Below are 26,821 nucleotides of genomic sequence, written 5' to 3'. Positions count from 1 at the left end.
GTGTGATAGCCGAAGGGGGCGTGGCCAGTAAGGACTGGGATGGGGACCCTAGGGGGAAGTTCAGGACACTTTGTGAAGGGGAAGGACTTGAGTGGAGCCCTGAGGGATGAGAAGAATGTGGAGGGGAGAAGAGACATCGCCAATGGTGCCAGTGTGCTGAGTGGGGTGCACGGGCACTAGCAGTGGGGGAGCGTGGGAGTGTCCTGAGGATGGATATCCAGGCTCAGGGAGTAAGATGGTGCAAAGCGGGAAGGGAAGCTGGGGCCCAGGCGGAGAGGAGCGTTGACGATTTTCTTTGGGACACACTACTGTTGTGCACACACGTCCTAGTGTAGGGATGCGTTGTGTATTCCTGCACCTGTGCTACCTCTGTGTGTGGTGTGCCCGTGCAGAGGGTGTTGCACGCTCTGGAATCTACAGTCAAGCCTGCTTCAACTTACCTAGCTCTTTACAAAAGTAAGCTTTCTTTCAGTCATTCATTCTGCCACACACCACGCCCTGGGCTGGGTTGGGCTGGAGGATGTAGGGTACAAGCCTCTGCCCCCAGACAATTCAAAGGCTGGTGGCTGAGGGCAGACACAATCCATGATGACCACGTATCATGCTGTTACACAGATACACTTCTCTAGCTGTGCAACAATACAATCCTCTCCAGAGAGGAAGTGGGGGGAGTAGAAAAAGCTTTAAACTGGTGATCAACTGGAGCTGACAGACAGTAGCTGGCTCCCTTATGGTGTGAGACTCAGCCGGTGGCCCCTCCCGCGGGGCCGTTTGGAGCAGCGGTGCCCCCTACGGCCTCCTGGGGGCGCTGCGGGGGAGGGGCTGAGTGGGCAGCTCTCGGGCTCCAGACGCTTTCACTCGCTTGTTCCGTACGTACTTCACTCACTCGCAGGGAGGTTTCCCGGCCGGCTGCCGCATCTGCTCCCTGTGTACCAGGAGTTCCCCCAGGGTGCCCACGGCCCCGCTCCCACCGGGCCACGCTAGACGCTGCTGCGCCCGACGGCTTCATGGGCGTCCCCCCAGTCCCGGAGGCCAGCGGCCAGCGCTGGGGGCCTGTGCTCTTCGCTCTCTTCCTGGCTGCCTCCCGAGGTAAGGTCGATCCAGCCTGGGCGCTGGGGCAGAGCACCCGGAGAACACAGAGGGCGGGGTGGGGGGCGTCATCGGCCGGAAGGGGCACCCTGGGAGCCCCCTTCAGCAGGGAGGCTGCTGGGACCGCTTGGCAGGGTGCAGCAGCGTCTCTGCCAAGTGCCCTGGCCGGATGGTGGGAACAGTTTTATGCTCTGACCGTTGCCCAAGCCGCTGCCCAAGCCAGAGAGCACAGGGCGAGAGTGGCTTCTGCAGAACAGGAGATGGAGGTGGTGGGTACAGCCCCCTTGTGTTCTAGTGGATGCCACTGGCGTTTGACACCCATGGCATCTCCCTGCCCCTCCCGCCTCAGGGTTCTAGGATCTCATAGGCTGCAGGTTCTGTGCCCGGTCCCCTGGTGACACTCCCGGCTCAACATTGGTGGGCCCCCGTCTTGTCCTTATCCTGAAGGTCCCAGGGCTGAGAGTTGAGTGGTCAGCTGATTCCCACTGATAGAGAAGCTGAGCGCAGGGACCCATGTGGGGCACTGGGGAGAATGCGGGACACTTTCCCAGCTCTGCCATGAGCGCCTTCTGGGTCCTTGGATAACTTATGGCATCTTTCTGGCCTCAGTTTCCTCAGCTCAAACACAGAAGCCCTATGCAAGGAGGTGCTGCTATCTTCTTTCAAAGTCCGGACTGTTACAACTCCAGGTGATATCCTGGCCAGTACGCAGGGGCTCCCATGGGGAGGGCAGAGGTCCTCGTACCCAGAGCCTGGCCTCTGGTTCTTGCCTGCCCAGAACTAGAGAGGCTGGATCTCAAGGGAAGAGGGGCCGGCAGTCAGCCTGTGGAACTAAACTTTGTGGGGAGGGCCCAAGGAAAGTCTGAGTCACGCAGGGAGTCAGAGGGAGGCAGGAGGGAGCCAAGGGGCTTGGCACAGGGATCCAATGGGTGGGTCAGGAGAAGAGACGAGAAAGAGGGAAGGACAGGGTAAGAGGCAAAAGAGGAGGCTGACAGAACCTGGAAAACACCTCGGAAACAAATGGGTGGCTGCAGGCAGCATATCTCAGTATTTGGAGGCTTGCCTGGGTCTCTGATAAGGATGAAGGAGCCCACACCCCAGAGAAGAGCTGCCTACTCCCCAGCCTGGATGCTCCCCAGGATGACAGTCAAGGCTGGGAGGGGGCATTCTTGGCACCAAGGCCACAACAGGACATGGCTTCCAGAAGGAGTAGGGGATGGTGGCAGACAGGAGGCCAGCACCTGAACCACCACAGACCACCTTCCCTGCCCCATCCTCCCCAAATGACCCCGAAAGGCCCTTCTGTTTTCTTACCCCTCTCATGTCCTCCCCTAGCTGGGCTACTCTCTGTTCAGCAGCCCCAATTTGGGAAACTGAGTTCTGGAGAACTAGGGACCCAGCTTGCAGAGCAGCCAGGAGCAGAGAGGCTCAGAGCCCCTGGCTCCATATTATCTACATAGCCAGGAGCCTTCTCCCCCAGAGGTCTCCGCTACTCAAATAGCTTGGTACGCCATCTCTTCCTGGGCCAGCTCAGGGAGATAATTAAGGCTCGAAGCAGCTTTCCATGGAAAGGAGTCAGGAGAAATCGTAGTTTTGAACTACTCTGAGACTCAGTGCTCTGAACTGTAGTACGGGCATGCTAATGGATATGCACCCTCCTGCCTTGTGCAGTGCACAGCGGAGACGGCAGGTGGGAGTCCTGCTTGCAGACGTGGTCAGGAAGGTCTGTGAATTGGACAGACCTGCCCACGGGTCAGCAAAGCTGCTAGGTTGCCCTGAGCAGGATTGCTCAAGTCAGAGTCTGTATGTCTCGGAAGGTGAGAGGGAGGTGGCTGGCGTAGGCCTGTCCTCTAACTCTTATGGTTGGGCCAGCACCCAGGAGGATGGTGGTGGTGAATATGGTGCTCAGGAGCCCAGAATAAGTTGGGCTCCTGGGTGACATGGATGGAGAGAGGCACGTAGGGAACCAGGAACCAGCAGACCCCAAGGGAGGCTGAGTCTCGCCTTCCACTGTAGGCATTCCTGGCAGCTGTGGGAGTTATCGTCCTTGCCATATCCCCAGAGGCGGACCCAGGATTCCCAAACTCTGGGACTAACACATGGTGGTACACTGGGGCCAGGGAGGGGACACCCCACCTTCCCCTTCATGCTAAACAGGCCTTGTTGAGTAACCCAATGGCGTAAGCCTCTGATGCAGCAATGGTCAGCTCTTAGGAAATCCATGACCCTCTGCCAAGACGCCATGGGCTGAAGAGAAACAGCCTTGAAGCCAGCCCCTGGGTATGAGGGGACATCTACTCAATGCCAGGGGCACCAAACAACACTGGGGAGCCCCTCACTGAGCTGGGCTGGTTGCTCCTGTTTCTCCCCAATCAGGGCAAAGGTGCCCTGCTGAAGCCTGACCTCCCTGGGAGAGGTCAGGGGGCGGTGCAGTGCTGGAAGCTGCAAGAGGCCACCTCCCTGTATGCATCTGCACAGGGAGTCATAGGCCAGAGCGGACGGAGGGAGGGAGGGAGGGAGGGAGGGAGGGAGGGAAGGAAGGAAGGAAGGAAGGAAGGACTCCTTGGTGCCCAGCTGGCCTATTGGCTGTGACTCCTTCAACCAGCACTGGCTAAGCCCCACATACTGAGCTTGGGCCCCCAGGTTTTAGGCCAGCTCTTCATCCAGGAGCAGGGGACGGTGAGCCAGGGGTCAGCAATGCAGCTTCTGATGGGCCCTCGGACTCCCTTAGCAGTGCAGGCATGCCAGCACCTTCCTATGGCAGCCTCTGTGGGAGTGGCAAAGCAAGTGTGTGCCCTGCATGCCAGGGCTTCCTGTACAGGTCCGTTACTTCACAGTTTGGCTTTGAGAGTCAGTCAGACCTAGGTTCAAATCCCAAGATGGCCATTTATTGCTCTGTGACTTTGGGTAAGTGATTCGGCATCTCTGGGCAAGTTCCCTCATCTCTCAAATGGTGGTGATGATGGTACCTCCGTCAGAGGCCTGCTGTGCCAAGTCAGTGCACAAACGCTTAACACAGTGCCTGGCACTTGGCGAAAGCTGTGGAGTATTGTGCTGTGTCTTGGCTTCCGGAGGCTACATGCCATTGGCTCTGCATCTGAGCTCCTTGCTGCCTACAGGGCCCTGCAGAGAGGCCGGGGCCTGGGAAGGCATTGACTGGTTTCGCTGGGACTGGCCTCTCTAGGAGCCTGGAGGTCTGAAGGACGCACAGGCTGGGTCCCACCACCTGTGGCATCAATAGGCACTAAGCGTCTGAAATCTCCACGGAGGTACCTGTGGCGTCTCCTCCTACAATTCCCTAGAGATGGGGACTTTGCAACTTTCAGGCAAGTGGGGTCCAGGGTTTGCTTGACTCAGTGGGGTCTTTTTTGCAACTGAGCTTTACATTCAGCCCATTTGCTTTGGCTGACCATCCCAGAGAGCGAGACAGGGGCCACCCTCGTGCCTGTCATTAAGTCAGTAATGAAACTGCTCTGCTACTGACTGAGCAAGCCCAGTTCCTTTAACCTTCCTACACAGGACCTCATTCCCCATGGGGACCTGGGGTCAAGTCCTGCCTCTGCTGCTCACTCACTGTGGGACCATGAACATGTGAGCCATAGGCTGGGTGATGTGGTCTCGGCGAAGCTGCCCACTCCCTCCTGAAGGGCAGTTCTGTGATAGCATTTCCTAAGCTTCAGTCCTTTGCTCATTACCTTTGGGATTTCTGCAGTGTATGGCTGCCATCGTATGTATGGATTTCTTCTTTAAATCGACTCATTCTTTTACTTAAGTAAATAGATTTTAAAAGGAAACTTTGTATCACTGCCATAAATGGGAAGCCAGTATCACTTGCCATTAATAGAACAAAATCATAAAAGTACGCAATAGGAAGACCAAATAAGGGTATGAAATTCTACTTGGAAACTATAGCCTGGGGAAGGCGCCACACCTGAAACTTGCTGTCCCTTGAAAAAAACCAAAACAAAACAAAACAAAAACCCCAAACCAAACCAAAACAAATGACAAAGATGTTTTGAAGTCATACTGGCATCAAAGTTATTGGACTTTCTCTTTGACGTAATCATGACTGAAAGAATCGCAAAGGGACCAGCCTTCTCTTTCTGTGATTCAGTGTATTGAAGGCTGGAAAACTACGGGTGCTGTAGACGCTGTCAGCTCCTCTCCCTCACCACAGACGCAGACCCACCACTGTAAGGAGCATTAGCGGATGGCAGGGGGACAGTTCAGCTCTCCCGCAGGAAGGGAAAGAGGACAGCGCTTCCCATTCTTAGACGCGGCACAGAGCCAGAGGGCCTCTGTGGGCTTCTTCCAGCCCTGAATTCTCCCAGCCCCTGTTGTCTTCCCCAAATAAATACAGCAGCTCCAGCCAGGTCCTTTCCTATGTGGGCCCAGCTAGCCACCCCAATAACCACAGTGGGAGAGGGAGCTTGTAGCCTTACTTGCAGGGGCCTAGCCCTCATGGGCCAAGCCCCTGTCCATCTGCAGCAAGGAGGTGGGGCCCCCAGTCAGTCCCTGGCCACTTCTCTACTCTAGAGGGCAGTCCATGGCACCAGACTTGTAGAGCCAGACTACCTGGGTTCAAATCCTGGCACCACTACTTACTTTTCAAGAGACTCTGTACAAGTTACTTAACCTCTCTGTGCTTCAGTTTCCTCATCTGTAAAATGGAGATGAGTACCTACTTCACCGAGGAGGATTAAATAAGCAAATCCATGTAAAAGTGACTAGAATGATACCCCCAGCACAGAGTAAGTGCCAGCTGCTACTACCGTCATTGAGCCTCTTGCACTGAGGGTAGGGCACAAAAAGACTTGAACCGGAACCTTAGGAAGTTTTCACAGCACAGGATCTTGAGGGTAGCAGGCTGTAGCTGGTAGTTGGGGCTGCACACAGTCGTCCTTAGGAAGGGCCTGGAGGAGTCTGGGAAGGAGTCATCCAGAGAAGCATCCACTGGCAGGGCCTCTGGCGAGCTGCCCAGGCCCTCCCCAGGGAGGCGTGCCGGCCTCCAGCCTCCAGCCCTGGATGCCTGGATACTTTCCCAAGGTGCTGGAAATGCAGCTTCCTCCAATAGAGCCTGGTTTCCCCTTGCCGGACTCCTTGGTCCGATGTGAATGGACACTTCCTGCGGGGGGCAGGTATCAATAAACACATCTGAGATGCCCTTTGTCCTCACTGGCCACAGAGCCCCAAGGGTGGACCTGCTGGCTTTAGGCCCTCAGCCCCTCACCCCTGGGGCACTTCCTGGAGCTTAATGCTGGCAGACTCCGTCCTGATTGGTCCTTGCCTCTGTTTCCCTCTGTGCTCTGCATGTTGATAAAGACGGAGGCTAGCCTTTCCCTATACCCTCCATGGACTATTCTGGGGGACAAGGCCTGGCAAGGAGCTGGAGACCAGGCCCATGTCTGTCTGGGGTCCGCTCTGAGGGCCAGGGCCATCCATAGCAGGCGATCAGTAACTGTTTACTTACAGCCTCTAGAAGCTGCACAGAGTTCAGCTGTTTGGGTGGGGCCTCGACCAACTAAACAAGCTGGGGACCTACCTCCAAAGGCTGGGGCGTTGCCTTGGCAACTGCTAGCTAAGCTTGTGCCCCGTCAGGGAAAATACACAAGCCTGCCCACACCCACACACACCCATCCCGTGCACGCCCACAGGGTTTCTCGAGCAGCCTGTGCCGAGTGGAAAGAGGTGAAGGTCACGAAAACTAGTGTCCTGACATGAAGCCAGACAAGCGGTCCTTTCCTCTGCACTGGAACAGAAGCTTTTTTACCAGAGGCGGAGCCCACCTGTGGGCTCAGCTAGAAAGCAGAAGCAAGACTAAATTCTGAGTGGATGTCCCTTGTAGAACTGTGTATCCCACGGCCTCTCTGCCTTGGGCCTGGTTCCTGTTAGGACCTTGGTAAATATTTGTGGAATGCAAGAATGGTGTTTTCTGTTTGGGCCAGAGGCAGGGCTATGCAGACAGCAGTCAATTCCAGGTCAATTCACTCTCTAAGTAGCTGGAGGATGAGGTGTCAGTCAGCCCTGTCCCCTGGAAGGATGGATGGGGGCTCTTCCTGTCTACAGTCTAGCGTGTCCAAGGAGCTCAGCCACAAAGGGCTGTGTGGCTCTGGGCAAGCTTCTTGATTCCTCTGAGTCTGTTTCCTCATCTTTAAAGTGGGGATACTAATATCTATGTCACGGGTGTTATGAGAATTAAATGAGTTTAAAGTGCTCAGCAAGTCCTACTACGTAAGAAGTACTCAACAACACCTGTGGTCGCCTTGGTGGCCCATTTCTTGCCCCTTCCTCTGCTCGGAGGAAAGACAGCCTTTCCCTCCCGCTGCAGGGTTTCAGAGCTAGAGGGGGCCTAGGAACTTGGGGAATCTTCTCACAGATAAGATGAATACAGGGAAGCCCAGAGACGGATGGGAGCTGCCCAAGGGCACACAGCAGGGGCTTGGCTAAGGAGGGAGGGGGCCCAGGGATCCCACTGCCCAGACCAAGGTTTTATAATAATCCCCAGACCTGGGATTTTCCCAGTTCACAGCATTCTTCCTCCAGGTGCTTCTGCCTCCTTACCTAGTGGCGGGTGGGGACCTGGGCCCCACGAGGAACACAATGACTGGATGGTTCCCTCCTGGGCACAGGCTCAGGCCCAGGGTTATTTTCCTGTTCTCCATGCTCTCGGCCACCCTGGAGCCAGGGGCCTTCCTCCCCACCCACTCTCCCTAGTCTCTGACAATGACGCAGGTGTCCAAAAGGATCTGCTCCTGACAATAAGCAACATCCTCCTGCCAAATCACTACAATTCCATATGGGCTATATATATCCCCGATAACATGTGCGCATGCGCAGCTGTGGATGGAGTGGGGCATGTGCACTATTTTCCCCGACACCTTGCCCTTGAGTGTCCTCCCAAGGACAGGCTGCCCTGGACCTTGATCTGACTTGAGTCTCAGATATAACAAACCGGTTGTCTTCTGTCCCCCTAGAACGAAACGCTGTGGACCCTGGCCCGCTCCTATCCGGCCCTTTTGCTGAAACTGAATGCTCTCCCCGCCCTCCAAACCTGAATCCCAGCTTCTCGTTTTTTTTCTAAAAGGGGAAGAGGTCCTTCTGGGGTGTGTGAGGGGTTGGGGTTGAGCAATGCCCCTCCCCCCACTATCTCTGAACCCCAGTTCTCTCTGTGCGGCCCTGTGGGTTTTCAAGGAGATTGCCCCTAGGGCTGAAAAGCCCCTCCCCACTGCTGTCTGGGCAATTCTGTAGTCACTCCCATCGTTGCTTGGACGCTGAGGGCTCTGGGCTGCAATCCCACACTGACGGGCGCTCCCACCCTGCCCCATATTGCCTGCATTTCAGCCCCACCCCATGCGCCCCTCTGGCCCCACCAGCTCAGCTTTGTGCCCCACCTCTTGCTTCCACCTTACCTCCACTCTGCCTAACCTGCAACCCCGTCAGATGTACGACCCGGGCCTCGACTGAGCCAGCCCTCCTGAGAGCCCCCAAAGTGCGTGCGTTCCTGCATATGCGGCTGCATCTGGATCCAGCCCCCAGCCTTGGGGTAGCTCTGGGGCTGGGCGTGATGTTGGGAAAGGGAACACGGGGTACCAGCAGGGAGAGGTGCTGGTGGGAGTTGCCACGTGGCCTGCTGGGGACGGGGAGCGCAGGACAGAGATTACTGTAGGCCCACTCTGTGGGTGGGTTTTTGTTCTTCTTGGGAGCACCTGGGAGGGGCCTCTCCCTAACCACTTCCCACCTCCAATTACTGGCACAGCCATTTACTGGGCCCACACCCATGAGGCACAGGCCTGTGAGGGGAGTCCAGGCTGGCACGGACAGAGACAGGGGCACGGCTGGGGTATCTGGGGCTGCTCTTCTCCTGGGTCTTCTGAGGGGGTAGGAGCAATGGGTTGGCAGTCAGAAGAGACTCGGTTAGTCCCTGCTCTGCCAGGTTTCCACTGGGGACCTTGGGTGGATCATCTCTCTGAACCTGAGGGCCTGGGCAGTGGAGTTCCTCCCTGGCTAGCCCAAGGAGCCAAACTCATGGATCACAAACTTAAATGTCCATGGGGCCAAGCAAATATGGTGAGAGAGTAAAGCAGGCCAGATGGAAACATTAGGGAATAGTGGGGTTTGTGAAACACTAGAACACCAGTGCCCTAGCTAAACGGGAGGCTGTTACTGAGCTCTAGCTGACGATAGCCTTGTAGGAAAGCTGGTTTCGTGTTAATGTGATTTTCAAAGAAAAGCTATGAGGCAAAATTTTCATATCCAATTTCTGGCTTTCAGAAATGTTAGCAATCTCACAAAAAAAAAAAGTAAAATACTTTAAGGGTCAAATAAAATATGTCTGAAGGCTAGATGTGGCCTGTGGGCTGCCAGTTTCTGAACTTTCTTTTCCAGTATTGTCTAATTGCCTGAGTTTAATTCTGGCTCTTGTATTATTTGCTGTGTGATCTTCAGTGAGTTACTTAACATCTCTGTGCCTCAGTTTCCTCATCAGTGAAACGGGGAAAAAAACCAACAATGCCTATCTTATAGGGTTGGTAGACATGTCCATAAAGCACTTAGCATGTCTCTTCTTCTTCTTCTCCTTCTCCTTCTCCTTCTTCTTCTCCTTCTTCTTCTTCTAACTAGATCCTGCTTTACCTGAAGCCCTCATATTCCATGTTCTGAGTTCATACCCTCTGGAACTTTAGGCAAACCACTTTTCCTTCTGGGCCTCTATATTTGTGCCTAAAAAGAAGACCAGTATCTTTCCAAAGAAGTTCTGAAATCCTTGCTCACCTTGGCAATGACTTTCCATAAATCTGGGACTCCCAGACATGGCTCCCTTCACACGTGGGTGGAATGGCTGGGAGGCTGTGGTGTGTGTATGTCTTCCTTCCCTTCTGGGGCCTAAAACAATGCTTGCTGACGTATTCTTTGGGGCAATGGCTTTGCTGCTTCCCCACACTCTGCTTTAATTATGCAGGCACCCCAAGATTGGATCACAAGCTGTTATCAGCCATTCTCTCCTTAGTGGGAAGGACTTTGAAGCTGGCTTATCATTTTATTGGGCAGAACTATTTTTCACTCCTAGGAACTGTTTTTTCAATTGCTGAAATGAATTAGACACCCATCTAGCTCCCATGTCTGAAGCACCAACTCTCAGCAAGTCACTTTCAGAGTACTTCATGTAGTCCTGGCTTCAACTCTGGCGGGTGGATGTTTTCATTTCTGTTTTACAGTGAAGCGTCTGAGACTCAGAGTTTAAGTGACTCATAGCTATTGGACATCAATGCAGACCGGTCCAATTCCAAACCTACACCAGGCTGCCTCATTCCTAACTGGAGAAGACTTTCAGATCTGCAAGCGGGTCCCATGCTCTAACGGCAGGGGAGGAGTGTCTGGAGGAGGAAGTGTTTTCTTGAGTTCAGGCCATGGCAATGAAAAGGACATACCTGTTTGGATTCTGTACATATTTCCAAACTTTCCTTCCTGTTTGCCTGACCACAACAGCCCCTGAGAGGTCAATTAAAAGTAAACTATCACTAATGTATAATCATCATAGCTCTCCTTCCTACGTCTGCAGAGGGCATTAGAGGTCACATCTCATGTTCGCATCTTTCCCTCTTTCAGTCCTTTCACAACTGTGTGCTGTCGCTGATAGTTTTCTCATTGCACACATGAGGAAATTGAAGCTCACACGTCTAGACGGAGGAGCCAGGACTCCAGCCCCGCATTCTGTGCTTTTAGGGGTCAACACAATTAAATGCGGAAGGGTTGGGGTAGGATAAATTGGACCAGGGGTTGCTTCACCGGCCTACTGAAAAAAAAAAATAAACTAGGAACTATGTCTAAGAAGACTGGCTGGCAGGCCGGTGCATGGACGAGGTGGCCTTTTATGCATTCCCTGTCCCTGTCCCTGTCCCCGGGACACTTTGGGTTTTCCTGTTTCCCCACCACCAGGCCCAGGGCAGCCTCTCCACTTGCTTAAACCCTATCTGTCCATCAACCGCAAAGGCCCGCCCTCCTTCAAGAAGTCTCCTGACCATCCCCAGGAAGGCTATGTCCTCCCTCCTCTAAGTGCCCTGAGGTTGGCACCAGTTTAGCCTTTGCCCTACTTTCTTGTGAATGTAGGCCTTGTCAGCCCAGGGAGATTGTCATTTCCCAAGGGAGGGCCATGTGTGCAGCACGTGCCTGGCACAGGCTTCACACACGAGGGAGCTCCATTAGTGCTCACTGAGGAGGAGGTGGGAAGGCACACTGGCTTCAGGAGTGGGAAGGGCCAAAGGCACGGATGACCCCAGAAGGGCGGTCCAGGACAGAACGCGGTCGCCAAACACCCTTTCTGCTTCCTATCCTGCCTCCCACCAGACAGCGCTGGGCAGAGCCACAGAGCCTGCGGTTGTGGGGAAGGGGTGGGGGTGGGAGCTGGAGCCAGGGCTCATTCTCCACCCAGGAGATGGACCCATGCTGGCTGGGGTCAGTCTGCCACCTGTCTGGAGTCTCTGCTACTCCTTGGCCAGCTTCCCTGGAGTGGGAAGCTGTCATTGCTCCTCCCACAAAGTCAGGGAGAGAGCTGGTCGTGAGCAAATGAAGGCTCAGGGAGGTCAGCTGACTCGTCTGGGACCTGTGGCTGGGGAGCCCACATCTTTGGAGCCCAAGGCCAAGGTCCTTCCTCACTCTGTAGACACTGGGAGTGAGTGGTGTTGGCTCAGGCAGGTGACAGGTTCTCATCTCTCGGTGCAGGTCTGGTGGCAGCTTTCAAGGTCGCCACGCCATACTCCTTGCATGTGTGTCCTGAGGGGCAGAACGTCACCCTCACCTGCAGAATCTTGGGCCCTGTGGCTAAAGGGCACGACGTGACCTTCTACAAGACCTGGTACCGCAGCTCACGGGGCGAGGTGCAGGCCTGCTCGGACCGCCGGCCCATCCGCAACGTCACGTTCCAGGACCTCCATCTGCACCATGGCAGCCACCAGGCCGCCAACACCAGCCAGGATCTGGCCCGGCACCACGGACTGGAGTCTGTCTCTGATCACCATGGCAATTTCTCCATCACCATTCTCAACCTGACCGCTCTGGACAGTGGCCTCTACTGCTGCCTTGTGGTGGAGATCAGGCACCACCACTCAGAGCAGAGGGTCCACGGAGCCATGGAGCTGCAGGTGCAGAGAGGTGAGGACTTCTACAGGGGACAGCCTGGGGGTGCTATCCCTGAGGGATGGTGTGCGGTGCCCGTCTGGAAGGGGGAAGCAGAGAGAAGGACAGCGTGGGGTGTGGGGCTGTGTGTACGATGGTGTGCTTGGGTGTGACCCTGTGCTGATGCATGTGATGCTATACGGGTGGCAATGGCACTCGGGTATGTGTGTGAGGTGGGGTGGCCGTGGTGTGTGGAGCTGGAAGTCTCTCTAGTCAGCTGGGTGTGATGGAGAGGGAAGGTATACATGGCTCTGTTTGTGACAGTGGGATTGTTTTGTTTTTGGGGAATATTGGTGAACAGTGTGTTTTTCCAGGACCATCAGCTCCAAGTCAAGTCGTTGTTTTCAATCCAGTTGTGGAGGGCGCAGCCCACCGGCCCCTGTGGGAATCGAACCGGCGATGTTGGTGTTACGAGCACTGTGCTCTAACCAACTGAGCCAACTGGCTGCCCCGACAGTGGCATTTTTTAATGGGAGAGGGTGTATGAACCTGGGCTGGGAGTGTGGCTGCGTGTGACAATACCACAGCCGTGAAATGTGATCTGGGTGTGAGTTGGTGGAATGGCTGTTATATGTGAGCGTGTCTGTCCAGGTAAGAGTGCAAGGGGTGGTGTCCTGGACAGAGGTGTGGGCACGGGCTGGTATCCACATGCTCCTAGGATGACATGAGAATTGTCAGGGCATGCCCAGCTGTGTGGTGAGAATATGCCTCTGTGTGTGTGTGTGTGTGTGTGTGTACACGCGTGTGAGTACAGGTCCCACCTGGGCCAGTGCTGCTAAGTGGACATGAGTAGCTGAGACAGGAGAGGGGCACTCCAGCCTGGATAAGCCTCACTGGCCTCCTGGGCCTGACACCTACCTAACGACCTTTCTCTCTGCTCCCACAGGCAATGAAGCACCATCCAAGTGCATTGCGTACCCACCTTCCCGCAGGGAGAGTGAAAGTAAGGGACATCCTCTTGCCCCTTCTGGGCTCTCTGTTCTCCTCTGTCCTCCTCCTGGACCCAGACCCTGTCCTAAACTCTGACCTCATGACCCCAAGCCCATGGAACCCCACTCCTCCTCCCCTTTGCTTCCTCCTTCACCTGAGGCATTGGGCTGCAGCCCCCAGAAGTCCACTCCCCTTCCAAGGCCTAAAGCCTGAGAGTGTGGACTCCCAGAGCCCCTGCTCCTGGCTCCCTGGGTGGGGCTGTATCCTGGCCCTGTGGCCAACGGCCCCATGACAGATACTGGGTGCCACAGGCTGCTGAGCTTGTTCTCAGTGGGATCCCCTCCTGCCCACCAGTCCTCTGCCACATGGGAAGGTTGGAGGACTGTGGGGTGTTCTCTTGGCTTGGATCAACTACTTAAAATTTCCTCGTTCTGTGCATGGTGGAGGGAGAAGGGAGAGGCACAAGAAGTGAACAGAACTCCCTTTCCTGGAGCCCCTACTCTGTGCTAGGCCCTGTGCTAAGTCCTCCCAAGTATTGGCATTTCAGTGGATTCTCGTAAGAATCCTGTGAAGCAGGCAGCACCATCTTTATTTTACATACATGGACATGGAGGCCCTGAGAAGTGCCTTAACTTACCCAAATTCACACAGCCAACAAAGGTAGCACAGCTGGGATTGTGCTTACTTCCCCTTCTTCCCAGCTCAGGGGGGACATGCAGTGCAGTGGGTGGCAGTCAGCCCCTGGTGTTTGCCCAGAGAAGTGCCCTATGGGAGATGGGGGCACTGTTCCAAGTACTCTGAGGCCAGGTGAAAATGCCCAGCAGCTTGGAGACAGCAGGCCAAGGGGAGATGTCTTTGGAGTGCCCCACTCTTCTGAGAGGAGAGGCTCTTGGCTTCCATAGCCTTCTATCCATCAGTATTTATGGGCATCGGTGTGGACCAGCCCCTGTCCAGGCTCTGGAGACACAGAAGTGCAGATCTCCTCCCTGCCCTCCAGGAGCACGTGCATAAAGACCGAGCCAGGAATGGCAGCAGCTCAGTTACAGCCTCAGCCACACCCCAAAGGCTGCCTTGACTTTCTACTCAAACTCCTCTTTTTTTTTTGAACCAACAAGCCGACTAGCCAAGAACAAAATTAGAACACACATTTTGGTCTGAGCCAGGGCCACATGAACTAAGATCCTCTTTGGTTCAAGCCCCTATTGTTGCACACCATAGAGCTCACATGTCACTCAGTACCAAGCCACTGCTGTCCTCACTTTCTCCACCAGCGACTCCCTGGTGAGGGTAGAGAGGGGCCTCTGAGCAGCTCCTTCCTTCCCACGCAGCAGTCTCTCGACTGTGTGCACACGCGTGCCTGTGTACAAGCCAGGGTGAGCTGCACCTAGCAGGGTACTTGAGAGTTCACTTCCCCATTGCTCCTTCCCCTCTGAGCCACCCCGCAGTCCCACTTCTTTCTCCTGCAGAGCTCCCTTAGAGACAGTCACGTCTGCCACAGTCCTCACTTCACAGCGGAGGTTCAGGCAGGTGAAGGGACTTGCTCCCAGTTTCTCAGACCCAGAGCCAAGAGGAGATGCCAGAGGGTCTGATTCTCAGTGTGGGCTGCCCTCCCCTCTGTCAAGACTAATTTTCCGAAAATGAGTTGTATGAGTTAAGTCTTTGGGGACAGGGACAGGAGATGCCAGAGGGGACGATGCTAGAGAAAGCAGATACAAATTGGAGAGGAAGCAGAAATTTTGTTCATTTTTCTTGATCTAGACTCTAGAGAAGCAGCTGTTGGAAATAAGGGAACAGAAGTCACCTGGGAAATCTTAGTAGTCTGGCTGATAAGAGCCCAAGGGTGAGGGAACCTTGACCTTGACTGCCAAAAATGGGTCAGGCTTCCTTGGCTGGGCACTTCTGCTCTCAGGTTTTAACATTTTCTTTCTCTCTAATTCATGGGGAGGGCAGCCTCACTCTGAGCCGTGTTTCCCTGAGCTACTATCCACAGGGAATTGGCTCCCAGAGGGCCAAAGGGACATGTTTGCTTCTGTCCCTGCTGTTGAGGGCAGGGGGATGGCTTAGATTACTTCTGATGTCCCCTTCTGATCCCCTCCCAGACTCTTGGTTCTGGAGGTTTAGCGACTATAGCTGTGGTGGAGACTTGGCACTATGGCAGGCGTCGTCTCAGATGAGAAGCAACCCAGCTATAGTTTTGGGTGGTATTATGGAGGTTTTAGACAGCATGTCCATTCTCTGGGTACCACGTGGGCACTGAGAAATGGGAGCAAGTGTGACCCTTTCCTACTAATGGGGGTGGGGGCGCAAATCAGTATTTAAGGAACTGATTCAGGAATTAAAAACTCAAATGCCCCCAGGGCTAGGGAGCCGGTGAATAATATAGTAGGGAGGGAGGGAGACTGTGGCTAGCACCCAGCTGCCAGTCTCTAAGTGCAGTTCCAACTGCTGCATGCCAGGAGGGGGGCCCAGGGTTGCCAGAGCCACTACATTTTCAAGCACACTTAGAAGTCCAGATTTTACATGAACTCTCAATTTCAAATGTTGAGTCCATTCTAGTGAAAGGCAGTCTGGTGGAGAGGTTAAGAGAACAGGCCCTGAAAGCAGCCACGTTGCTTCACCTCTCTGTGCCTCAGTTTCCTCACCTGTACAACAGAGATGATGACACTTGCACTTATTTCCCAGGTTGTTATGAGGCTAAAATGAAGTTCCATATGTAAAGCACTAAGAACCATGCCTGGAAAGTAAGTGCTGTGTTAAATGCTGGCTATGATTACTTCTCATGCAGACTTCTAGGCCTGGCTTCCCAAGTCAACTCATCCGTGCCCCTGTGCCAAGGCAGGATGGCACGTCGATGGCAGCGGACAGTGGACACATAGCCTGTTTTCTAACGATTGAGAAATATTTGCCTGATGACCCAGGTGCTCGGTGGGTACTGGCCTCTGGGTACTGCCCTCCACTGCCACTTACCTTTGGAAAGATCCTCGTCCCCAGTCTCTTTAAGACAGATGTCTTGGTACCTGATCAGCTAATGATACTTTCCGCCAAGAAGCTCTTTGCTTTTTCCTCCTCTAACTGTGGCCCCAGTCTCCTAATGTTGTCTTTGGGAAGTAGGAGGGTAGTTTAGTTGGTCTGTGAAATCATCTGAAAGCCCGAGTCAGCCTGAAGTCAGGGAGGTCACAAGAGAGGAGTGAGACTGAGGAAGTTGGTGCCCTGGGAGCCCAGATTGCTGAGGGTCTGTGGTTTCTCACCAGAGCCCAGGGAAAGGGGCTGGGCAGCCATCTCCCCTCCCCTTAAAGCCACCTCCCTATTCCCCAACACTGCAGGGTGTTTTGGTTTGCTTTTTATCCAGCCCCCTCCCTGAGGAACCAGACAGCCCAGCTGAATTCCCTCCTGCACATATACCCACAGGGTACTACTGGCAGGCCTGCGACAAAGACCGGCTGAGCAGTCTGCCCCAGCCCCCCAATCCCACCCTGCTCTGTGAGGGCCTGGCACAGTCCTCGGTGCTAGCCTGGCAGCTGCCTCTGCCAGTGTCTCATTACCTTCCCAGGATGAGCCTGGCTCTGGATGGCTACCAAGCGGGCCCTCTCCCCACCCCGAGGTACTGGCTATGCGTGTAGGGAGGGCTGGAGAGCTGTGGTAGGGCTGGGCTCTGCACGGGAGCCATGGCTTCTGAGGACACTTGGGTCCACAGAGCTGCCTGCAAACCCCTGCTCCGCCCCCCAACCCCCATCGCAGTGTTAACTCTCAGCCCAGGTTATAAGGAAACTGAGTCCTGATCCCCCGGAGGGGCTGCAGATGTAGGATCTTTGCCTGGCAACAGGAGTCAGGCTGGGAGGGAGGGCCCACAGGGAGCCCGACTCAGTGAGCACCTGACTAACCTCATCAGAAGCTGCTTACCCTCCTCAGGCCGGAGGAGACCTGCTTTGAACGCTTTGCAGCCCGCTTCTCTGATCGTGCCCACAAGAAGGGCCTGTGATGGGGTTTAGAAATACTTCACCGTCTGAAGTGTAGAATGTTTTTACTTTCAATATTCCGCGTCAAAATGCAGCCTTGCTAAGATCTGCGGGGGAGCTGGCTTTAATGTGAAGTGGAACTTGCTTTGTAATCAGCGTAGCAACTGTTCCTGCACCAGTGGGTACCCCTAACGTGCCTCCTGAAAACAGTTTGTTCTCTTTTGCGGTGTGAACCAACCCCCTGAAAGCTTGTTTACACCATCGGGTTGTTTAGCAATGCAATGATACAAGAACAGCCCTCCTTCCAAATAAGTCGTGCAACTGACAACATTGAGACCACAGCACAGCCCCCTTCCCAAAGCTCCCCTGGGGCCACGTGGACAGTTGACACTGTGACAAGATATGCCCATCTTCTGGGAAGGGCTAAAATTGGGAAGGAAATGTGTTTATGCTGGTTGTGGTTCTGAGCGTGCGTCTGTTCCAGCGAAAGTCCTGGAGTCAGCAGACGGACTGAAATAAAGCAAGTCTCTCACTCGGCTGCTGGGATGGCTAAGCGGTACAATCCGAGGGTAATTTAGCAATAGATGAAAAGAAAATGCACATACCCGTTGGCTCAGCACCTTCACTGCTAGAAATTTATGTACAGATGTCTTGCCTGGGTGAGCAAAGATGCACACACAAGGAGTTCACTGCTACGTTATTAGTTATGTTGAAGTATGAGACCAACCTACATGTCCTCCAATGGGAGACTGTTTCAATAAATTTTGGGTGAGTCACGTGGTAAAGCCCTGGGAAGAATGAGCTAGAGCTCTGTGCCCATACACAGAGACGTCCAAGCTACGCTAAATGAGAAAAACAATTGGCACATATACCGGGGGTGCCAAAAAAATGCACACACATGACTTGTTATCGGTATATGTTATCTTTTGTTATCAGTATATATTATTATATAAGACAGTTTTTTCCTGTCTTAAAATGTGAATGTGTATATGTTTTTGGGGGCACCCTTTGTATATGCTGTATATGCAGGGGACATATCTAGACCATATTCAAGAAAACTATGGACACTGATTATCTATTTGGAGGGGGCCCGGGTAGAGGAGGAGGAAGAAACTTTAAAATATATTTTTTAATTTACACATTTTTTTTTTTGTAATTTAGAAAGTTTAAAATTTAAAAATGTTGGAGAAGAGTTCACATTTCTCTAGTTCTCACCCCAGGAATTGTAGGTATGAGATCACTTTCAGAAGCTCCGCCCCAGACCTAAGGGGTCACTTAAGAGGTAAATGGGGCTTTTCACTCATTAATTTTTTTATTGTGGGAAAACATAAAATTTGCCACGTTAACCACTTTTAAGTGTACGATTCAATGGCATTAATTACCCTCACAAGGTTGTGCAATCATCACCACTACCTGTTTCCAAAAGGTTTTCAACACTTGGGCTCCTTTTGACCTTGAACTCTGTGGCATAAGGTCTGTGAAGGGCCTGCTGTCCCTTCTTAGTGAACTACCTGTGGCCCAGGGCAGCTGAGCGGTCCCCAGTGGGCTGGATGACGACCCTCAGCTGTAAGCGCCTGGCTTTGTTTCTGCGTGCTCTGGGCACACTTGGGGAGGAGGTATGGGGCTCTCTTTGAAAGGGGGCACCTAGGCCTTCCGTGCCTCTGAAGGTCACTGAGGGTCTGGCTGTGAGGTCTGGGTCATGGTGGGTCCCCCTGCTGCCTGGCCTCCCCTCTCTGGGCTTCAGTTTCCCCTCAGGAGGAACAGTGAGAATGGGGCCTCACCGTGTCCTGCCTCTCTGCCTTTCAGACATCACGGCTGCCGCCCTGGCTACAGGCGCCTGCATCGTGGGCATTCTCTGCCTTCCCCTCATCCTGCTCCTGGTCTATAAGCAAAGGCAGGTGTCCTCCAACCGCCGTGAGTATCCCTGGCCTCCTGGGAGGGGTCGGGGTGGGAGTCACCTGTCCCAGTGCCAGCTCAGCCCCTGGAATGGCAAGGTCCTCTCTGTTCCAGAGATGGGAGCTAATGTAGTCCCAGCAAGGGGCTGCGCTCAATGTCAGAGAGAGGAGGGACCCAGGCATGTCATGTTCAGGGCCCAAGAGCCCACAAGCCCCAAGCAATGCTGGCTTGGCACTCACTAAATATCTGTTGATGAATGAATAGTTAGATGGAGCAGTTCAAATTGGTTTATAAAAATGCTGCCACTCAGAGATCCTTTGGAGACCTGCTTTAATGTACGGGTGGGCTTGTTATTAGCAATGATGGCGACAAAAATGACCTTGGGGTTATCGGAACTGGAAGAGGACTTGGAAATAAGTTAGCTCATTTCTCTCCTTTTATAGCTGAGAAAGCTAACATCCACGGGGTTAAATAACTAACGAAATGGTACTCAGTAGGTGGCAGAGCTGGCACTCAAACTCAGAGCTTTCAGCTCATGCTTTTCCCAGGGAATATAATCCCACTATATAATAAAAGCACTCATTAGCATCATAGCCAATAACCCCCTTCCTGTCAAGGTTGTTGTGCCAGGTATTCCTCATAATGACTCTAAAAGTTTGGTCCTATCATTGTTCCCATTTTACAGCTGAGCAAACTGAGGCACAGAGAGGTTAAGTAACGCACTTAAGGAACTGCACAGAAAGTAAGCGGTGGAGCCAGGGTTCAAGTCAGGGCCACAAACACCTTTACACACTACTCTGCAGGTGACAGCGCCCTTTGCCCTTGCTCTGACCCCAGCCATAAGCCTCAGCCAGTGGAGTCCTCCAGGACCAAGAGGGTGGGGAGTCCTCTGCCCTTGGCACTTGCATTGCTTCCCCCACCTCTTCCCCTCTGTCCGGCAGCAGAAGGCAACTGAGGGAGGATTGCTCTGTCACCAGGTGGCTTTTGGCTCACACCTGATTTCCTTTGGCTGGACCTTCACGACTTGTGCCCTTCTCTCCTGTGGGTGCAATCTGGAACTCCACAGTGGGTCACTCGGGCTGTGGCCACCTCTTTGTTACTCTCAGGATTTCCACATATTTCTCACAAAACCCACCACAGCCCACCTACAAAATACCCTGAGGTTAGGAGTGGGTGGGGAGGAGGGCAGGTAAAGCGTTTGGAGCAGAAAGAGGAACCAAGGGGCTCAGCCAGGAAGAGAAATCACTGCAGAAAGCTGCCATCAGCTCTTGCTCATCTGTGTAGTACTTCTACGGAGGTGGGGATGGGATGAGGAGGGAGACGTGCTCAGCTCAGCTTGGCTCCCAGATTTTAAAGAGGTGCTTTCTGTCCCCCTTACTCGAGACCACAGTGCTGCCTCCATCAGGGAACAGGAAATGGATGGTGGAGTGGGGAAGAGGGCTGTTGTTCCTGCCTTCCTCACAGGGTACCAGAGGTTGGTCCAGGGCTGTTTCCCATGTCCCAGGCTGGAGGAAGGAAAACCAGAGAGGGGAAATCCCCAGGCCAGAGCACCATGGGGGGTGTCCTGAGCACATGGGGAAACTGGGGTCAGCCCCTAATATCTCGTACTCCATGCACTGGGACACCTCCATTCTGAGGGCTTCCCAGGGGAAGGGCCCAGGAAGGGACGGATGAACTGGATGCTGAAGAACTGGACTGAAAGAGGGCGCAAGTGGGTACAGGGGGCCGGCTGGGGCTGTGCTATGATCAATGTTGAACATCCTTGAAACTAAACAAACCCCAGTCCTGTGATGGGGCCATTTCACAGCATCTTATCCCCAAATTTAATATGCAATAACAGGTGTCAATACTTTCTCTTCTAATAAAAGTATTTTTGAGGCCAGTCCCTCCATCCCCTCCAAAAGAAGAAGAAGAAGAAGAAGAAATGAGTTGTATGATTAAAGTCTTTAGAGACAGACAAGAAATGCCAGAGGGGATGATGCTAGAGAAACCTGGTATAAAATGGAGAAGGAGCGGATATTTGGGTCATTTTTCTTGATCTAGACTCGAGAGAAGCAGCTGCCGGAGTTAAGGGAACAGAAGTCACCTGGGAAACTCCAGGGGTCCGGCCATAGGACAGAGGCTGAGTGGCCTGGAGCCCGGTGCCGAGGGGGCACTCAGGAACGAGTCCCACGCGGGGGTAGGGGGCGGGGAAGAAAGCGAAAATGTTGGGAGCATGGAGGAAGGCAGTTTGCTGCAGAGGCCAGTGGGTGTGGAAACCTGCCCAGTAGGAGATGGAGACTGGTTTCCCCAGCTGCAAAGTGGGACCAACAGTCCTTCCCCCAAAGGGTAGAGGAGAAGATGAGCCGAGGGACCGTAAAGCACACACACAAAGCCTGATGCCCTGGAGTCCTCGGTAAACAGTAGCCATGAATCCAATACCGCAGAGATTTCAGGAACTTTTGTGCAACTTCCCCGTGTGTTCTGTTGTTGTGCCCCTCCCCCACCACGTATTTCCCCATTGTAATCAGCAGTACAGCTCCTGAAAATAAGAAGGAGCTGTAGGAACACGGGGAGCTGCAAGAAAGAGGGAAGTTGGGGCCACTGAATTTGGTTGGTGTTCAGTTTGGGGGCGTGGAGAAACCCAAGAGTGGGGCCGGGTGGCAGCAGCTTGGATGAGGAGCAGAAAGTAGTGGAATGGCTGAGAAGTGACGTGGTGTCAGGCCCTCTAAGATTCCTCTAAGAGATCTCACCTCTGAAGCCACTCTATTACGCAATGTGGAGGATGGGACAGAGAGGCCCAGGAACCCTCTAATTAGGAAATGACCTTGCAACACTTCCACGCAGTAAATCATAGCTAAAGACTATACCATGGCAAATGGCCAAACAGGAAACAGCAAGTTCAGGAGCCCGGCCTTAGGTTGATACTTAAATCCTGAAGGTCTAACACCACCCAAGTCAAGCCATAGGAGAAAGTCTTGGCTGCCTGTGGTCTCCTGGTGACAAATGCCCTACACACGTATAAAATGCAGCCCAAGTTTCATTTCTCGCTGGTCAAAATGGCCAGTCACGGAGGCCTCACCTGCTGGACAGACACGCAGAGTACTGCTGAATGGGCCTCCCGATGAACAGGTGTGGGATCCAGGGCTGAGCACAGCCCTGCCTGGGCTTGTTCCCGATGCCCCCAGGGGCCTCTGCGGCCGGGGCAGGGAAGCTCTGGGGAAGTGTTCCCTGTGTGACCAGTTTCTCTGTCTGTCCCTAGGTGCCCAGGAGCTGGTGCGGATGGACAGGTAAGGCCCATGGAGACCTTCTCAAGAAAACTTCCGGCAGCTGCCCCTGCCCCAACCCAAAGCTTGACTCCCAGGGCTTGAGGCTCTGTACGGCAATGTCTACACCCAACCTGTGGCTGGAGTGAATGCAGGAGGGGGAGGGGTAGCTTTTAGCCATGACGGACAGTCTGCCTCTCCCGGCTGCCACAGCATCCTTTTCCCTCTCTTCCCTGGTAACAGGTTACACCACAACAGGGGTCAGAACACAGACATGGCCTCCCTGGTCCTCCCTGTGCCCTGGGCCAGCTGTCAGGAAGGACATATTTCTGTGGAGTAGCGCCCCTATTTAGCTGCCAGCACAGCTGGTTAGAAGAGTATTTGCCATCTGCCACTGAGGCCCACACATCTGTGCCTGCCAGTCGGCTGTTCTCCCTGCACCCCTTACCCAGCAGGCTGAGCTCCTATGCTTCTTGGATAAGCCATGCACCCGTCTTCAGGGCTTAGTGGTCAGTAGCTGGGGTGGGGGAGGGGAAGAGGGAGGAAGCAGCTGAGCTGGGGCACTGAAACATGCAAAGGAGGCTGGCACACCTGGAGCGCGGGCTCCTCCCTGCAGGGCACTCCAAGGAGAAAGCTGTGCGGCCACAAGGGCAGAGCCTGCCCTGGCTCAGCGTGGGGCAGCAGGGAGGGATGGAGTGGATGGGGTGTGTGTGCTGGTGCGTCCTGGGCAGGAAGCTGGCATGGAGCCTGGCACACAGGGCGTGCTCCGGAAGGAGCCACACTCAGGAACTGGCCCTGGTACCGGCAACACCAAATCCTCTGGGTGTTTGAAAGGGATGATTTTCAAGAGAGGTCCAAAGAAGTCCTGCTAGCGATCCTGCTAGAATCTCAGAGTTAGAGGGGTCTTTAGAGGTTGTCCGACTCCCAAGAGGGAAGAGGGGAAGAAACGAGAACCTCCCTTCAGCTCAAGACCAGCTGTGGGGACATTCCATCCTAATACCATGGACGCTACTGACCAAAGAGAAACTTGTCCCAGGTTCCTGAGGCTGGTGTCCTGGACGTGCTCCTGACCCTGGGCTTCCTGGCGGCTCAGGGCAGGTGGTCAGACCACAGGCAGAGCTGGGGTCAGATGCCCTCAGCTCAGGGCAGGTGGGAGAGTGCAGTCCCTGACCTTTTCTCTCTGCCCTGGATCCTCCCTTTCTGCTGGGAGAGGCTGTTGGGTCCTAGAATGGGAAGGGAGCAGAGGTGTGTGTGTGTGTGTGTGTGTGTGTGTGTGTGTGTGTGTGTGTGTGTGTGTGTGTGTGTGTGTGTGTGTGTGTGTGTCTAGGGCGGAGAGGCTGTTGGGTCCTAGAATGGGAAGGGAGCAGAGTGTGTGTGTGTGTGTGTGTGTGTGTGTGTGTGTGTGTAGGGCGGAGGCCCAAAACCCAGGCAGCACAGATGACCTTTGGTTCTGATTCTCTGGCAGCAATGCTCAAGGACTTGAAAACCCTGGCTTTGAGGCCTCTCCGCCCCCCCAGGGGATGCCAGAGGCCAAGCCGAAGCCCCCATTGTCCTACATGGCCCAGCGGCAGCCTTCTGAGTCTGGACGGCACCTGCTTTCAGAGCCCAGCACTCCCCTGTCTCCAGCGGGCCCCGGGGATGTCTTCTTTCCATCCCTAGGTGAGTGCTTCCCAACCCTCCCAGCACTAGGGCCTGCGAGGGCTTGCCCGACTGTTGGCCTCACTCCCCACCCTCCCTGGGGAGTCCTCACAGCCTCCTGGTGCGGCGCTGGAACCCCTTATTCACTCCGCTTCTCCTTTCTTTTGCAGACCCTGTCCCTGACTCTCCAAACTCTGAGACCATCTAGACCAGCTGGGGGCCAGTGGGCAGCTGTGGCGGGGCCTGGGGCAGGTGCATTTGAGCCAGGCTGGCATTCTGAGGGGTCCCTGGGCCTCACCTCTGGCTTCCTCCCTCCCGCTCCGAGTCCAGATTCTCTGAGATACCCCGATGGCCAGATTCTCAGCCTTTCTGGATGCCACATGGCAGAAGGGAGAAGATGTTGGATCGTTCTGCTTATCTCAAGGACGGTGGGGTGCTGGGATCCCACTCCAGAGGCCTGAAATTCACCAGCTACAGATGCCAAATCACCTACATCCTAGAAGCCCCAGAATTTCCAGCTCTGTGGCAGCCTTTCTTCCTAGGACACGAGCCCTGGGACTTGACAGCATAGATGGGACAAGGTGGGCACTGAGCAGAGCCCCCAGTGCCACCCTCCCAGGAATGAGACACAGGACGAGAGGTGGACAGATTCTTCCCCACTGTGGTGGACCGGCTTCCCCCACCATCTCGCCTGAGGCTGCCCATCTGTCACACTCACTCTTTGTAACCATGGAGCTCGGGGCCTGCCCACCCCCAGGCACAGGAGTCTTCCCAGCTGCCTCCTACCATCAACCTCTCCTAGGAGCTGTCAACAGGTTAAGCAAAGCTGGGGCTCCCAGTGCCTATAGTTTGGCCCCCAAAACAGGAAGTACACAGTGGGGCACCGTGGCCATGGTGAGCCAACTGGCATCTTGGGCCATGGAGGCCAGGCCAGAGGCTGCACTGCCCACCACAGACAGGGGTGAGGCAGAGCCAGGGGCCTGCTGGGAAGGTGAGTGGGGAGGGCTCCTTTGCCACTGCCTTCCCCCTCGCCCTCCTTCACTTCTCAGCATGGTCCATAGAGAGGGTGACCACGTAATATATTGTCCAAACTGCGACACTTTTGAGCATGAAGAGGGGGTTGCTATTAAAAACTACACGGGCAACAGGTGGAAGCCCTGTGGACGGATTGTAAGAGCTGGGTTTAAATTCCTCCTCTGCTTCTGAGGTGCCTGAGGCCTAGGGAGCCCTCCCCTCCCTCCGTCTTCTGTTCCATTCAATCTGCTGCGTCTTCACTGCAGAGTGACCCTGTCAGGTGGGAGGAGCAGCAAATGTCCATAGGAAGGTTTGTGTCCCCTCTGCTCTGCAGCCTCTGTTCCCATCGCCCTCTTCAGGGCGTGATCCAAGTTTGTTTTTATACACATACACAAGGGGGGGGGTCCCACGTGGAATTGCGGTTAGAGGGCTTTAAAGCATGGAGAGGAGTGGGGCAGTCTCTGTACTCTCTGGGGTGGAAACCGGGCCGGTGGGGCCTGAGAGGGGAAGGGGACAGCCTGAGCTGGGCAGGAGCCTGGGCACTGACGAGGGTATAGATTCAACTGGGCATTCGTCTGCCAGCGGCCTGCACTGGCTCTGCTGAGCTGGGCCGGGGTGCTGAGGACCGGGTCTGCAGGCCAGGATAAGGGCCCGAGAGGCAAGGAGAAGCCCCCCTGACCGCCTGGTGGGGGGAAGGGAGTGGGGATGAGAAGAAAGGAGCAGCTCTAGGCGCTCTAGCTGCAGCGTGCCCTAAGACCTGCAGCTGGAACCAAGGGGCCCCCTGGATGCATGGCATTGCTCCCAAAGCTCCCTTGTCAGGCCCGGAGGCGTGGGCCGATGTGGTGTCCTCCTGCTGTGCCTGGAGGTCTCGAGGAGAGGCGAGCTTGGACCTGGAGACGGCACTGACATTACCGGTGGCCAGAACGCCAGAGCCCTGGCTCCCGCTTTGTCCTTGGGGGTCCCCTCTTGTATTCCATCTGCTCCCATGAACACTTAGTGACAGTTGCCACAGAAAGAGGGTGCTGTTTTCACAGCTTGTGGAGCCCATGGGGCAGGGATGGGGAGGGTGACTCCTGCTTGGGGCAGGGCCAGGCTACGTCTGGAGTTGGCCAAGCCCACAGAGCAGAGTCTGTCCCCTAGCTCAGAAGACTGCTCCTGCCCTATAGGGAGGCCCAGCACTCAGCTTCTGACCTCGGGGCAGAGACAACCTCTAAGAACTTGGCAGCCAGACCCCAGGTCGGCTGCTGCTGTGTGGGGAAGAAGAAAACCCAGAGCAGAAAACCACCACACTTCCTCCCTAGCTTCCTCCTCCGTGGCCTCTTCTTTGGACCCTGACAAGTTAATGCATTTCAACTTCGTGGTTTCCTGTTTTCAGTGAAATTTACTCTGAGTCCCAGGCTCCATCTTCATCCATGACCACACACCCCGCCCCCAGCAGCCCTAAAGGCTCCCTCCTTGCTTGCTCTGGTTGGGGGGGGGCACTAGACCAGCCCTCTGTGAGTGCCTCCCCCCCCCCCCCCCCGTGCTCACCCCTGGAGCTGTGATACTTTTGCAGATGCCAGCTCTGGTGGCTGGTCCCTAGGGCGCTGGCTCAGCACCTGTAGGCCGAGGCATATGGAATAGAATAGGGAGTGGGAACATGGTGTCTGCCTCCAAGGGGGCTGGGAGTAACCCAGGGCTTCTGGGAAGTCAGCTGCTGGGCCGGTGGGACTGACGCAGTAGGCTCATGCATCACAGCACCGTCTGAGGCCCTGGGAAGGAGATCTGGGCTTTAGGCACAACATCGTTAAGAGATGTGCCAGGAATTATGGGGCCTGTAACCCATCTCCCAACGCTCACATTTAATAATGACCTCCTGCCTCTGTCCCCTCCAAAGGAATGGAA

General features: G+C 54.6%; 2 protein-coding genes across 2 annotated transcripts in view; one reads left to right on the top strand and one right to left on the bottom strand.

Annotated features, from left to right (window-relative positions):
• Positions 1-26,821, bottom strand: part of CDH23 (cadherin related 23) — a 394,835-nt gene that overhangs the window by 38,098 nt on the left and 329,916 nt on the right.
• VSIR (V-set immunoregulatory receptor) lies at positions 744-24,945 on the top strand. The gene is made up of 7 exons (XM_033129999.1): positions 744-1,089; positions 11,806-12,234; positions 13,145-13,201; positions 18,951-19,058; positions 22,282-22,309; positions 23,751-23,944; positions 24,094-24,945. The coding sequence occupies exons 1-7, from the start codon at positions 1,008-1,010 to the stop codon at positions 24,129-24,131; spliced, it is 936 nt and encodes a 311-aa protein (XP_032985890.1). The 5' UTR covers positions 744-1,007; the 3' UTR covers positions 24,132-24,945.

This window comes from Rhinolophus ferrumequinum, chromosome 16, assembly GCF_004115265.2.
Source record: "Rhinolophus ferrumequinum isolate MPI-CBG mRhiFer1 chromosome 16, mRhiFer1_v1.p, whole genome shotgun sequence".
NCBI classification, from domain to species: domain Eukaryota; kingdom Metazoa; phylum Chordata; class Mammalia; order Chiroptera; family Rhinolophidae; genus Rhinolophus; species Rhinolophus ferrumequinum.
The sequence above is the reverse complement of the archived record's forward strand: the minus strand, read 5'-3'. Positions and strand labels throughout refer to the sequence as shown.

Bases quoted from the DNA above. Each gene is read 5' to 3' on its own strand.
- VSIR (XM_033129999.1), top strand. From the start codon at position 1,008: ATGGGCGTCCCCCCAGTCCCGGAGGCCAGCGGCCAGCGCTGGGGGCCT. The intron at 1,090-11,805 runs GTAAGGTCGATC...CTCTCGGTGCAG, and splicing joins CTTCCTGGCTGCCTCCCGAG to GTCTGGTGGCAGCTTTCAAG. The intron at 12,235-13,144 runs GTGAGGACTTCT...CTGCTCCCACAG, and splicing joins GGAGCTGCAGGTGCAGAGAG to GCAATGAAGCACCATCCAAG.